The 13,630-nt window shown below is 40.2% G+C and overlaps 1 protein-coding gene across 1 annotated transcript in view; it reads right to left on the bottom strand.

Moving 5' to 3' along the window:
• RIC1 (RIC1 homolog, RAB6A GEF complex partner 1) overlaps positions 1 to 13,630 on the bottom strand; it is a 2,584,659-nt gene that overhangs the window by 2,556,869 nt on the left and 14,160 nt on the right. Inside the window, exon 2 of the mRNA XM_044061149.1 lies at positions 2,168 to 2,275. Coding sequence (XP_043917084.1) covers positions 2,168 to 2,275 — 108 coding nt within the window. The remainder of the gene's footprint in view (positions 1 to 2,167; positions 2,276 to 13,630) is intronic.

Below are 13,630 nucleotides of genomic sequence, written 5' to 3'. Positions count from 1 at the left end.
AGTTCGCCGAGATCCAAAATGGGTCTCCAGTCCCCTGTCTTTTTAGGAACTAAAAAGAACCTTGAGCAAGTGCCAGATTTGATTTGGTCTGTGAGGACTTCTTGGATGGCTCTTTTTTCTAGCAACCTTTGAACCTCTAGGTTTGCTTCATCCCGAAGACTGGGTGGAATGCCTGGGATTGCATTTTGATTTGTTGGAGGGGGTGGTTGGGAAGAAGGGAATTTTGTAACCCCTGGATATTAATCAACAGTATCCAGGTATCTTCCATGATTGTTTGCCAGGCTTTTGGGTACTGGGATAATCTGCCCCGACTGCCTACAGAGACGGACAGTCGGGCCTCCTTTCAAGAGCGCTGAAAAAGCCTGCCAGAGAAGGTATCCCTGTCAGCCTGATTCTGTGGAACCCCCCTGCCGTGGGGTCAATGTCTCCCATTGTTGTTTCCCCCTCTGCCCCTGGGGGAACTGTCTCCACATGTGTCAGGAGAAACTCCCTGGGATTTTTTGAACCACATCTTCCTGCTCTTCTGACCCTTGGGGTATGGTCTAGAGGGGGTGGAAAAATGTATTCCCACGGCAGAGAGAGTTTTGCCAGCTCATTCACACCTGGTAAGCATATCTTTTGCCTGAGGCCTGAACAGCGATGAGCAACCAAAGGGAGTGTTGGTAAAGGAGGACTTGAAAGGCTCTGCAAATGGACAAGGGCACATCCAGGAGTGCCCGCGCAAAGCAACTCCTGTGCCTGCTGCCCTACTCACTCCATCTGCTGCGTAGGATATCAACCACATGGAGGAGTTAACTACAGATGTCAAGGTCGCAAGCTGTGAAGCCACCTTGCTCGCAGCTCCTTCACCTTTATGATCCTGTAGAGTATCTGCTAGCTCCTTCAGGAGATCCCTTTGAAGGCATGTAAAGTGAGACAAATAACTCAGCAGCCTGAGAGTAAAAGCCGCTGAAGCAAACATACACTTCCCATACCTGTCCATCGTAGGAGACTCTGTTCGGCGGATAGACAGAAGAAGTCTACGCTAACTCCTTCTAGGTGGCTGCCACCACCATGGCATCAACAGACACACCTTTTGATAGAAAAGACCTATCTTCTGGAGTAGTTATAAATTTATTAGGCCTCCTCGGAACTGGTTCCATAGTTTCTGGGAAGCTCCAGGCCTTTCAACTCACCAAAGCCAGTAGAGGTTCGAAAGGAGGGGACACCCAAGAGGTGGAGGGTCAGGAACCAAATGCATCCTATTTGTGTACCTAATTGTGTGTACCTACACAGACTCGTCCTCAGAAGGGGCAAAGGATTTCCAGCCACCCATCTGTCTAAGGATTTCCAGGATGTCTGAAAGAGACTTCAGAGGATGACCGTGGGGAACCTTCAGAGTCCTCCAAGTTTGTGTCCGAAGTGAAGGACTCAGGGGAGTCCAAATGCTTCCTCTTGCATTTTCTTTTCCGAGGAACCTCCTCTGAGGGATGCTTAGGGGAGGTTTTGGAAGAGGTGAGGTCACCCAATGGGGTGTCCTGGAGCATGGGTTTCCTACACTTCGGGGGGGGGGGATCAGAGACAGACACAGGCACCAAAATAGGAGGAGTCAATGGAGCAGAGGGTGGAGCAGTCTCAGGGGACAGCAAGCTCTATCACCCCGAAGGCACCGCGGTCTCGACCCCAAAAGAGAGTCTAGTATATGGCTGAGTCGCCCAACCAGCAAGGAGGCAGCGAGATGGGACATCACACTGAGTTTTGTGACCCCCCCCTTTTTCTAAAAAAAAAAAAAAAACTAGTTGTTAAATTTCCTACATCACAGGGAAAAATAAATAGTAAACTGTTAAGATCATTCACCACTCTGCAATTTATCTAGACATTATTCACTGCTGCAAAAACCATATCAAAGAACACCTCAAGCTAATCTACAAAGATCGTTGCATATGCAAACATACAAATAAATAGCAAATAGCAATGGTCTTTTTTTCCGATTATCCATCTTCCAGTTCTATTTTGTTAGCAGAATTACAAGAAAGGATTTATTTCATGTGTACTGTATATTTTCAACACAAATGCACAGTTGCACGTTTAAACTTGGAAAAACTAGGGACAGATCAAACAAAGTGAACTGGCATAGGAGTCACATAAAATAGCTCTTCTACTAAATACAGATACCAAAGTCACTTACTCCAACAGCTATCATGGTGCTGTCCGGCCTCCATTCAGCTTGCCTGTAGAGCCCAAACTGGGATGACGCTTTGGCAGATTCTTTATAACTCACAATTAAAATACTTGGCTGATGGGAAGAAAAAATTATAAGACTCGGTTACCAGAAAGCAGAAAATGTTTAAAAAGTAATGGCATTACTAAACTATTTTCACTCTTGCAACATCAAGAAGTTAAAATAAATGTACTTATTTTTCAGTTGTAGATCCAGTTATAAAGAAAAAAAAAATCTAACAAGCTTGTTTCAAGGGTGAAGATGCTTTCTATCATTGCTATATAAAGGAGGTTTCATGAAAGTTTAGCCAAAGTAGTCTTAACAGTACTCTGCAATTCTGCTCGACTTCAAGAGTTCAACAAACAAGATTAAAAATTAAAAAAATTTAAAAATTAAAAAAAAAAAAAAAAAAAAAGAAAAAAAATGTACAAACCCAAAATACAGTGACCTACTTAAACATGTCATAAATTAAACGACATAATACAAAACAAAGGTCCCATTTAAGTGGCAGACAACCATATACATCTGGAAATACTATGCATAGATATGAGTGCAATCCAGACTCTACAGCTACACAACACCAACAGCACTTATTCATTCTCAGTTACTTACTTTACCCTACTCGGGGCCACAGAGAAGAAAGAGATGGAGTCTATCCCATGAAGTGATAGGCAAAGGCAGAAAAACAATCTAGAAAAGGATGCTGGCAATTCTACAGACACACATTATGCACAAAAGGACATTAGAGGACCACCAATTTAACTACTTAAAGTCTTGTGGAAGAAATTTCAGAGCACCTGCCAGAAACCCAGAGACACACATGGGAACTCTCCATACGAGACGCTCTTAAAAAAGGAACCAAACCAAAAGAGAAGTCATGTGTGAAAAAGCAACTTCTAACAATTGCACCAGTGTGCCACCAGCACAAGACAAATTGTGAGGCTAATGCCCAAACTACAAAAAGTGCTTGAACTAGCATGTAGAACTTTGCCAAGCCACATCTCAGAGTGGAACCATGAAAAGGCTACAATGCAGTAGAAGTGACAGATAAGCTAACCACTCACGTTAGTAAGTGCCACTGACAGGACCCTTCCAATATGGTGCTTAAAAGTGTTAAGTTTAGCTACTGCAACAGATACTCGACAAACGAATTTGCCAACTTTAAAGAAGACTTGAGCAAAAATGAAGTTGGAAAATATGACTGAGGGTACCTGTTTCTGGTCAGTGAAGAACAAAAATGGGAAAAAAATGAAAACTGAAGAAAAAATTCTATAACAACTTTTTCTTTTGAAGACCACATGTTGAAACTGCCTGAAGTAAAAAAAAAGAAATAGATCTTGAAGTTAAAACGAGAATTTGGATAAAACTATATATATATATATATATATATGGAAGTATATAATATATTACTAGTATTATTGCTATTATTAGTATATTGATGGAAGTTTACAGGATTATATTTAACACGCATTTAATTTACTAACAAGGTAGTGCAATGATCCCAATGGACCATTTGCAGGCACAGCCCTGGTGAATAGGATTACATAAGAAATTAACACAAAACACATTTACAGATATAAAGGTATGCTAAAACGTATCCATATTTACTGATGCAAGAATATGCTACAATGTTTAGTTCAAAAAGCAGCTTACACTGTCAAAACATGGATGGAAAATGGAATCATGTTTAACAGAGCTTTCTGAAAAAGATGTAGCCATAATGAATGCAACATTTTATGTGACATGGATTGCAACCTATTATTACATGGAGAGGTATTAAGACAATAGAAGAGGTAAGTGTGAACAGTTGCAGGAAATTATATCAAGGGGAGAAGACAGGGAAATGGTTAGAAAGGCACTCCAGAGATGAAAAAATGCCCTCTGTAATTGTTCATTTGCTAGTGACAGCAATAGCAATCAAAAGTAAATATCCTGAAACATAGGCAAAAATCAGAGGAACTCTGGTCTACAAGCAGCTCAGAAAAGAAAACTGAAGAAAGCAACTTCATGGCTTTTAAGAAAGAAAATTTGCAAATCTGGACAGGAACCTATCGACTTGCACTTAGAGAAGGCAGTTAGGGTTTTTACAAATGAAAACTTGCAGTCTAGAAAAATACCCAAGGTCAGTCAGTGAAATTCCGGTCATTCCAGCTGAAAGAATTGGTCTAAAACTTTGTCAGAAAAATAAACTGCTGTAACTGAGTGAAAGTTATGTTTATGTAGACAACTTTTTTCCTGGTCATGAGCAGTAAAAGTCAGAGAAAAAGGTCAGAAATTTACATTAGTGTACCAAGCCTTCTTTAAAATACATCTTTCCCAGATAATCAGATCTACTTGGTAGCAGTAATTGCAAAAAATGGACATTAAGTGCTATGCACAGTCACAACACTCCAGACAAGACAAGAAAATCAAGATGAGAATCTATAAATCAGGAGTTAGGAGCTTCAGTGAAATAAATACTTCCCTTCTTTTTATTAAGACTACAAATGGAAAAGACAAACAGTACTGGAAGAAGCTTTGAAGAAGAACAGAATGATGAGAAAATTATCTGTTTAGCATTAGACCGAGGTTACACTGTTGAGTTTCATTCTATGGATCACATTTTTTTCTTTGTTTTCATTGTTCTAACTGCATTAAGTCATATTTGTCTTGCTGAACTGTAAGCTCAAACATCAGCTTCTTGCCGAGATGAAAAAAAGTACTCCAACTTGGAGACAGACTGAGCTGGAGGGAAATTACGCAGTCTGAACGAGTAACCCACTGGAAAGAAACACACTTTATCAAGGTTCTCCACAGTGACTAAATGAACTAATAAACCCTGTCAAAACATTAACTCCAATGCAGTACAGCCAAGACTTCCTTATCTATGGTTAACAGACTACTATGAAACAGGGACAAACCACTTCCACTGTTGTTAGGGAAGACATGCGTCATAACGCGGTGCCAAAGAACAGCACCTGCTCTCATAGGTGAATGTAGATATAGGTACATATGCATCAATTACTGTACAAGGTTTGGATTCACAATAATGATTTTCTAAATGCTCAAATCTTTCGAACAGCAATGGTAATGCAAGCTGTTGAACAAACATGGAGGAAATTAAAAACTAAGAGAATCATTAGTAGTTAAAAATGCTGACTATAAGGAAATAGGCATACATTAAAACACACAACACTAGAAGAAGAAATGTTAGAGGGATAGACTGAAATTGGTCTGCTGGAATGTCAGTGGGTTAACAGACTCAATTGTGCTGAAGGATACCATTATGTTAAGAAAGAAATTGCATACTGTCAAATTACATGAGGCTTGTTTAAATGCAGTGCAACATAATACAATTAAAAATAAAAAGTTCCATATAAGGTTATTATGCAGGAAATGAGAGGCACAAAAGAGGGGGGGTTACTACCCTAATAAGAGGAGCTCCAATTATATTTGAAGAACAAGATAGCTGGCACTGAAGGGGTTCTGGGTTGATATGTATATGGAATACATGTGTCCTTCTCCAAAAAAACGAAAGCAGAAGGAACTGAACATGTCGGTAGAAATGCTAGCCTTTCAACACAGCATGGTGTAAATGGGTGGCAAATAGCACCACACTAAACAGAACAGAGATACACAAACTCTAGACAATGATATGGCAAAAAGGGGAGGGTTGTGAAGGCAAACAAAAATCTTTGGTCTCATATTGTTCAAAAAATAAATGCCAACATAAAACCTGTTATTCTAGCAACTAAGTTAATATTCAACATTCAAGTTATAAATTCAAAAGTCTACAGGGGACAATTTAGGAGCTTGCCATAAGAAAGACTTGGTACAAAAAACACAGAATCACTCATCCAATGCCATTTTGAATTGCACTATACTCCCTGCACATCTGACAGGTTAAGGAATACCCCTCCATTGCATATCGGCTCTAAAGTAAAAAAGAAGATGGAAGGTGTAAACAGATCGTATGCAATGATACCAGAAGCCCACTATTTCTGGTAAAAGTTCAAATTATTTTTATTAATCGCATATAAATGCTCATAAATTATTTTCCTCAGCTATCTTTCCATTTACCCACATAAAAAAAATCATGTTTTACAGACAGCTAAATAAACAATGCCTTTAATAGCACAATTCCCATTCTTCAAATAAATTACCAAAGGTGGATTTTGCAAAACCAAAGTGATGACCTCCAATATGTAAGAGCATGTTGTCAAGTTCCACAATGAATAGTACCTTTAAAATTAAAAGAGACTGGTGATGAAGGATGCTCAAATAAAAACTTAAGATGTCCACCCATTATTAAAAACAAAATTGGGACCTTCACCAAGTAATTCTACTAAACAGAGGTTACTTCTACAAATCAAAAAACAAACAGTTGCAGAACAAAGCTTAGTTCATAAAACCAAGACCGGATGCAGTATGAAACAAACCAAGCAATGTTGATACTAAACAAGTGTTTAATGAAACGAAGCTTTCTGGTCAAACAAACTGATGAAGGGTATGTCTGACCTGAAAACTTTGTTTTATTAAACACTTTAGTATCAGCATTGCTTGGTTTGTTTCATACTTCTACAAATCACACCAGTTTTTTATCATAATGTCCTTAACTTGCCTACAACCTTCACCAAATGGTAGCACCATGTTGTTCATGAACTTAAGTTTAATGCCATAACTGGTAACTTGTAAATTCTCACAATCAGAGCTCAACAGGTGTTTAAATTTGGAACCCCACCCCTGAAGAACCTGCTCACTTATCCTAAAAAAATCAAATCACCTGGATAACCTCTTTCTAAAAGCATCTGTGCAATTTTACCAGGTTCCAATTTAAAATTGGAAAAGTTGGAATACATTGTAGCAGCCCGTACTAGCTGACCTTTAAATATATTCTTTTTAGTGTGATAAGGTTGATTGCTTTGGTAATCTAAATAACTATTAGAAAATGTGTCTTTTCTAAAGATTTTAGATGCAAAAACCCATTTCACTCATCTTTACACAAGGTAACCAAGTTAAATCAATACTAATATACGAATAGGTACTTGTAAACTTAAAAAATGATGAAATACTATTTAAAAATATGGCGAATTGGTCTGTGACTGTTGGTTTCTCTCGCCAAAAGGATAAAAATGTCATCCAGGTAACAAATAAATAACCCATTTCTCCTTAAATTTAGAGTTACACACAAGTCTCTTCCCAGTTCCCAGGCATACATAACTAAATTAGCACAAATAGGGGCACAGCCCCCCAGTGCAACACATTTAATCTACTTGAAAAACTCACCTTCAAAAGTAAAAAGGTGGTTATCAATAATAATTTCCGTTACTTCCACCACAAAATTCCATCTGTAGTGGTGAAACTACAATTTAAGCTAAACCAGTCTTGCCTGATTCCTGACAGAACAAACTTTATCATATGCCATAATAGTAGGATGAATTGGGGATTAAAAAAGTTTTTTCTTAAAAAGTTGACTGTTAACAGGACCTGTAAAATCATCATTTGTTACCTGATCTTGAAACATAACATGAAAGTTCAAGTTCCTTTTAAAAACTTCATTAGCACTTCAGTAGCCCCCAATCTAAAAGAGTGGATGAATTTAAAACCATTTATAAAAAGGGAAAAGTGGGTTTGACTTGTGTCTAATTCTGTGTAATTAAAGATATTAAAACCTTGGGGAGACAACATTTTTCATTCAAAGCTGTACAAATAAATATAGTTAGTCAAGTTATCACTTGTTGAATAAATAGATAAAACTACTTCCGGTTGTGGTGGTTGATTCTCCAATTCTGACTCTTCATCTTGTTCCAAACCACCTTGGAGGCGTGGGCCTGGGGTAAAAAATTATTTTTGTCTATTCCTATTACGTATCTGTTCTGATCTTCTAAGTGGTGGGTAATTAATATCACAATCGCTAGACCCATGTACAACCTGCTCTCTAGTACCTTGGAGATGCTCTTCATGTATTTTATATACTCTCCGAGTAACATCTGAATAACCCACAGCACCAACAACCTGCCCATGCTCTACTCCCTCATGTAACCTTTTGGCAACGGGTAAGCAGTACCTTTAAAATACTCATCCTTGTCCCTAGCAAGCTTTTTTTTTTGTTTTGTTTCCACTCGAAGTTTATTAGTACCTGCTGTTCCACCTTGTTACAGATATTTTCATATTTAGATACATAGAACTTGAATAATAAGTCTTTCAAAATACATACAGTCTGACATACATGCATATTTCTTTTCTGCCCAGCAGGACCAGATACATTTTTAACTCAAGCAACTTTACAAATACATTTTTAACACACGCATCTTTACAAATCAGTTTGATATTCAAATGAGACACAGTTCTTTACAAAACTCCAGCTAGCTATGCTGGCATATGTTACACATGCACTGTCTTACTCCCCTTGGCACAGCTGGCACTACCTCACATCATCACACTGGAGACCACAATGGCTTCCTTCCAAATGTCAGGGTCATACCCATTTCTCCAGTGACTGCTGAAACAGAATGGAAAGGCACTTGGCTAAACTGTCTGCAACACTACGCAGCAGCCAAATTTGGTTTGATACATTTCCAAGCTTTCCATATGTGATCAACCATAATGACAGGACAAGCACCCATTAGCACACTGAAAGTCAGTCAAACATGCAGCTGACCCAGGGCATTTTACCCTACAAAAGAATCAGCAAAAGGATTCGCCAGTGCACTTGTATCATTAACAGGTTATCCATTGCCCTTCAAACAAATGGAGACAGTATCTTTCTCATAACACGTAAAATGTATCCTTATCATAGTGGAGCTGTCAGCCAACCTTGGCACATGGGGATGTCATCTGAAGGGATAGCATAGGTTTTCATTACTCAAGCTTTAGGTTAGCTGAACTTCCATCCGTAGGTACTTAATACCCACGCCTCTCAATCTTCATCTCGAAAATGTGAAATACTACCTCTCATAATGTGGAACCGATGGATAAAATGTGGAACACTTATTAGCAGCTTGCTAACAATCTCAACTAGATAGCTCATAGATGTTTAAACTAGGATACTTTTTACTTATAAAAAGTTCTTTACATGAATTAGTATGATTCAGTATTACTTGCCATGGATATCAGATAAAAAGTCTTTTAACACACTGCAAGTTTACAGATCCTTTCAATGTAGAACTGTGAGGAACATGGGAGTTTTTTTTAAGAATCAAAATGAGGAACTTTCCTCATAATGAGGTACATTTAGTGCATGGATCGTGCTATCCCTAACAGAACCAAGATGCTATCCTCCAAAAAAGGGTAAAATCCCACAATTGGAGGAATTCCCTGGTCAGCCTCAGTAAGAAGCTGAGATCGATCATACAATCCCCCAAAGCTAGTTATGAAAACAAAATCGCCACTGACTCTAAAGACAACCACAAAGCATTCTATAGCTACATCGAGAATCTCAATGGCAACACTCAGATCTGCTCTGAGTTACAGCACAATGACACTAAATATACAGAACCAACTGATATTGCCAACATCCTGGCAGATAGCTTCAGTACTAACTTTTACCCCCCCCCCCTCACCCCCTAAAGGGCCCATCTTTCTACCAGAAGAATGCAAAGTCCCTGTAATCACAGCTGCACAGGTAAAAACCTCACTCTCCAAAGCCAAGAACACAGCATCCATAGGTCCTGACAACATCCCAGGCTGCCACCTACACGAAATACAGAATGAACTCTTACCCCACCTAAGTACCATGTTCAATCATAGCCTCACCTCAGGCTTTATGCCCATTGAATGGCGCACCGCGACTGTTATCCCACTCCACAAAGGGGGGGCCAAAAAAGACGCTGGGAACTACCGCCCCATTAGCCCGACGAGCCTGGTCTGCAAGGCCATGTAACATATCATCATGGAACTCAAACAAAGACATTGGAGATCTCCAAACTCTGGACACCACGCAGTTCGGGTTTGTAAAAGGCAGATCATGTCTCCTAAACCTGACAGACGACTTTGAAGCAGTCACCAAAGCCATAGATGAGGGTAAGGTGGTTCACACAGCCTATCTAGATCTCGCCAAGGAATTCGACACCATCCCCCACTCTGGAATTATAGATAAACTCACTAAACTAGGTATAAATCCCTATGTCACAAGATGGGTTGCCAATTGGCTTACTGACAGAACCCACACTGTGAAACTAGCAGACTCCAAATCAGACTTCAGACCAATAACAAGTGGAGTACCACAGGGTTCAGACAAGTGGAGTACCACAGGGTTCAGCCATGGGTCCTCTCCTGTTTGGTATCTACTTCTCTGAAGTACAGGCCAACACAGAAGGTCTTTGACTAACTAAATTCACAGATGACTGCAAACTAGGAGAGATAATCGAAACTCCTAACGATGTGGACATCCTACAAAAGGGCCTCACTGAGACAGATGCCTGGTGTCAAAGCCATGGTCTCAAGATCAATGCCAAAAAGTGCATCATCATCCCCTTTGGTAAAAGCTCTGTACCCATGAACTACCACATAGGCGGTAGTCTACTTAACACCAAAAGTGTGATAAGAGACCTTGGGACACAGGTGGACAGTAGTGTCTCCATTAATTATCACCAACACCACATTGGTCAGGAAATCCTTCTACGTGGCACACCTCATCACAAAAGGTTTCTCATCCAGAAAAAAAAAAAAAAAAATATATATATATATATATATATATATATATATATATATAAAAAAAAAAAAAGAGGTAATTTTTCCCCTCTACTCATCAGACCCATTAGAGTAGAGTACAACGCCCCTTTTGGTATGTACCTCACAAGACATCTACAACAGCTGGAAAGGCCACAGAAATACCTGACAAAGAGGATTACTGGCCTCAAACAGATGCCCTACGCAGACAGACTAAAAAAAATCCAGCTTTACTCCGTCGCATATCGCCTACTCAAGAGGTGATCTCTGCCTAACATACAAAGCTATGTCAAACCCAGAGCTGCTGGACATGCTCCACTTAAAGAAATCCCAATCCCTCCAAGCTACACGCTCTAGGGACCTAAACCTTGTCAACACAGTAAACAGAACATGCTGGAGGGATAGATTCCTGTCCCAGAGACTTCCCATACTCTGGAACAGACTACCCATCTATGTCAAACAGAGCTCCTCATTAGCACTCAAGAAAAATCTTGATGACTGGGTGGGTAATAGAAAATTCACCCCGGGGACCATTTCTGTGATTCTGCTTGATAAGGGCACAGGAAATCATTTTCTTGGGTGGCGAAAGCCAGGGTACCTTTTTGGCTAGGCTTGTATATGCCCTAGAGCCAATAGCCTAGTACCTACCTATGAACCTATGTGAGAGGTACGCATAGAGCACCTTGCCCTCGAAAATTCAGTTAACCATGACAATGGCAATTTATTCCTATTTCTAGTGTAATTACCTAAGGAAACATAGCTATCAATCAAAGAGTGGATAAAATTATAAAAGGTTTCCCAGTCGTGTTCAATGGTTTTACCAATCATAATATTGGACTATAAAAGCAAACTAAACTTCAAGAACATGGTAATCCAGCACATAAGAAATGCTTATGTGGTTAGGTCTGACCATAAGCCAATCACCCTTGACGTCCACATCCCGCCCCCCAGTAGGGAAACCTCCATAAAAAACTTCTCCAAAGTAAACTTCATGCTACTCAAGTCAGAAGTGACAAACTTCATGACACCCATGCAGACAGGAACTGAAAGTTCGACTGCTGAATCCTACACTAAGGCACTGTAAGAGCACATCCACTTGTGCATGAATCATGCCATTCCAAACAGAACCAGGATGGTCTCGTCTCCTCCAAAAAAGGAACGGAATCTGGTGGTCTCCTGCCATAAACAAACTATACAACAGAAAGAAGAAACTGTTGCAGAAAAGAGGAAAATCCCATGATGCAAAAAACTCCCTTACCAGCCTCAGTAAGAAGCAGAGATCCCTCATAAAAATCCTCCAAATCTAGTTACGAAAATAAAATTGCCAAAGATTCCAAGGACAACCACAAGGCATTCTACAGTTATGTCAAGAATCTAAATGGCAATGCTCAGATCTGCTCTGAGCTACAACAGAATGGCATTAAATACACTGATCCCAAGGATATTGCCAATATCCTGACAGATCAATTCAGTGCCAACTTCACCGTCCTCTCACCCCCAAAAAGAGCCCATCTCTATACCAAAAGATTGCCAAATTCCAGTAATCACAGCCACACAGGTAAAAAACGCACTCTTCAAAGCTAAGAATACAGCATCCATGGGACCAGACAACTTCCCAGGCTGTGTACTACATGAACTACAAAATGAACTGGCATCTCACCCAAGTGTCATGTTTAAATCATAGCCTCACCTCAGGCTTCATGCCCAATGAGTGGCACAGAGCTACAGTTATCCCACTCCACAAGGGGGGCCCATCCACCTTGGATCCCGGGAACTATCATCCCATCAGTCTGACGAGCCTGATCTGCAAAGCCATGGAACGCAATATCATGGAACTTATAAAGAAAAACATTGGCAACCTTCAAACACTGGACCCCCCCCCCCCCAGTTTGGTTTCATAAAGGGCTGATCTTGTCTCCTCAACCTGAATCAGTCTCTAGAGCCGTGAATGAAGGTAAGACGGTCCACACAGCCTATCTGGACCTCGCCAAGGCCTTCAACACCATCCCCCACTATGGAATCACAGATAAACTTACTAAGCTTGGCATTAATCCCTACATCACTCGATGGGCTGCCAACCGGTTTACTGACAGAACCCACACTGTAAAAGTAGCAGACTCAAAATCCATCTCCAGACAAGTGACAAGCGGAGTACCTCAAGGTTCAGTCCTGGGACTGCTCTTGTTTGGCATCTACTTCTCTGGAGTACAGGCCAGCACTAAGGGATTCTGGCTAACAAAGTTTGCAGATGACTGCAAACTGGGAGCCATTACTGAATCCCCAAATGATGTGGATATTCTACAAAAAAGCCTTACAGAAACAGATGCTTGGTGCCAGAGCCATGGGCTCAAGCTCAATACCAAGAAATGTATAGTTATCCCCCTTTGGGAAAAAACATGTACATAAGTGGCAGTACACTAAACACAAAGTGTGATAAGGGACTTGGCGACACAGGTGGACAGTGGTCTCACCTTCGATAATCACATAGCCACAACAGTCAGAAAATCCTTCTATATGGCACACCTCATCACTAAGGGCATTTCATCCGTAAAAAAAGGAGGTCATTGTCCCACTGTACTCATCCCTCATTAGACCCACTACAGTGTATAACACCCAGCTTGGTATGTACCTCACAAGACATCTGCAACAACTGGAAAGGCCACAAAAATACCTCACTAAAAGAATCACAGGCCTAAAGCAGATGCCCTATGCTGACCGTCTAAAAAAAAAAAAAAAAAAACTACAGCTATACTCTGTTGCATACCGCCTACTCAGAGGCTA

This window comes from Protopterus annectens, chromosome 2.part0 (assembly GCF_019279795.1).
Source record: "Protopterus annectens isolate FY-2018-M chromosome 2.part0, PAN1.0, whole genome shotgun sequence".
In the NCBI taxonomy this organism is placed as follows: Eukaryota; Metazoa; Chordata; order Ceratodontiformes; family Protopteridae; genus Protopterus; species Protopterus annectens.
This window is presented reverse-complemented; position numbering and strand designations above follow the sequence as displayed.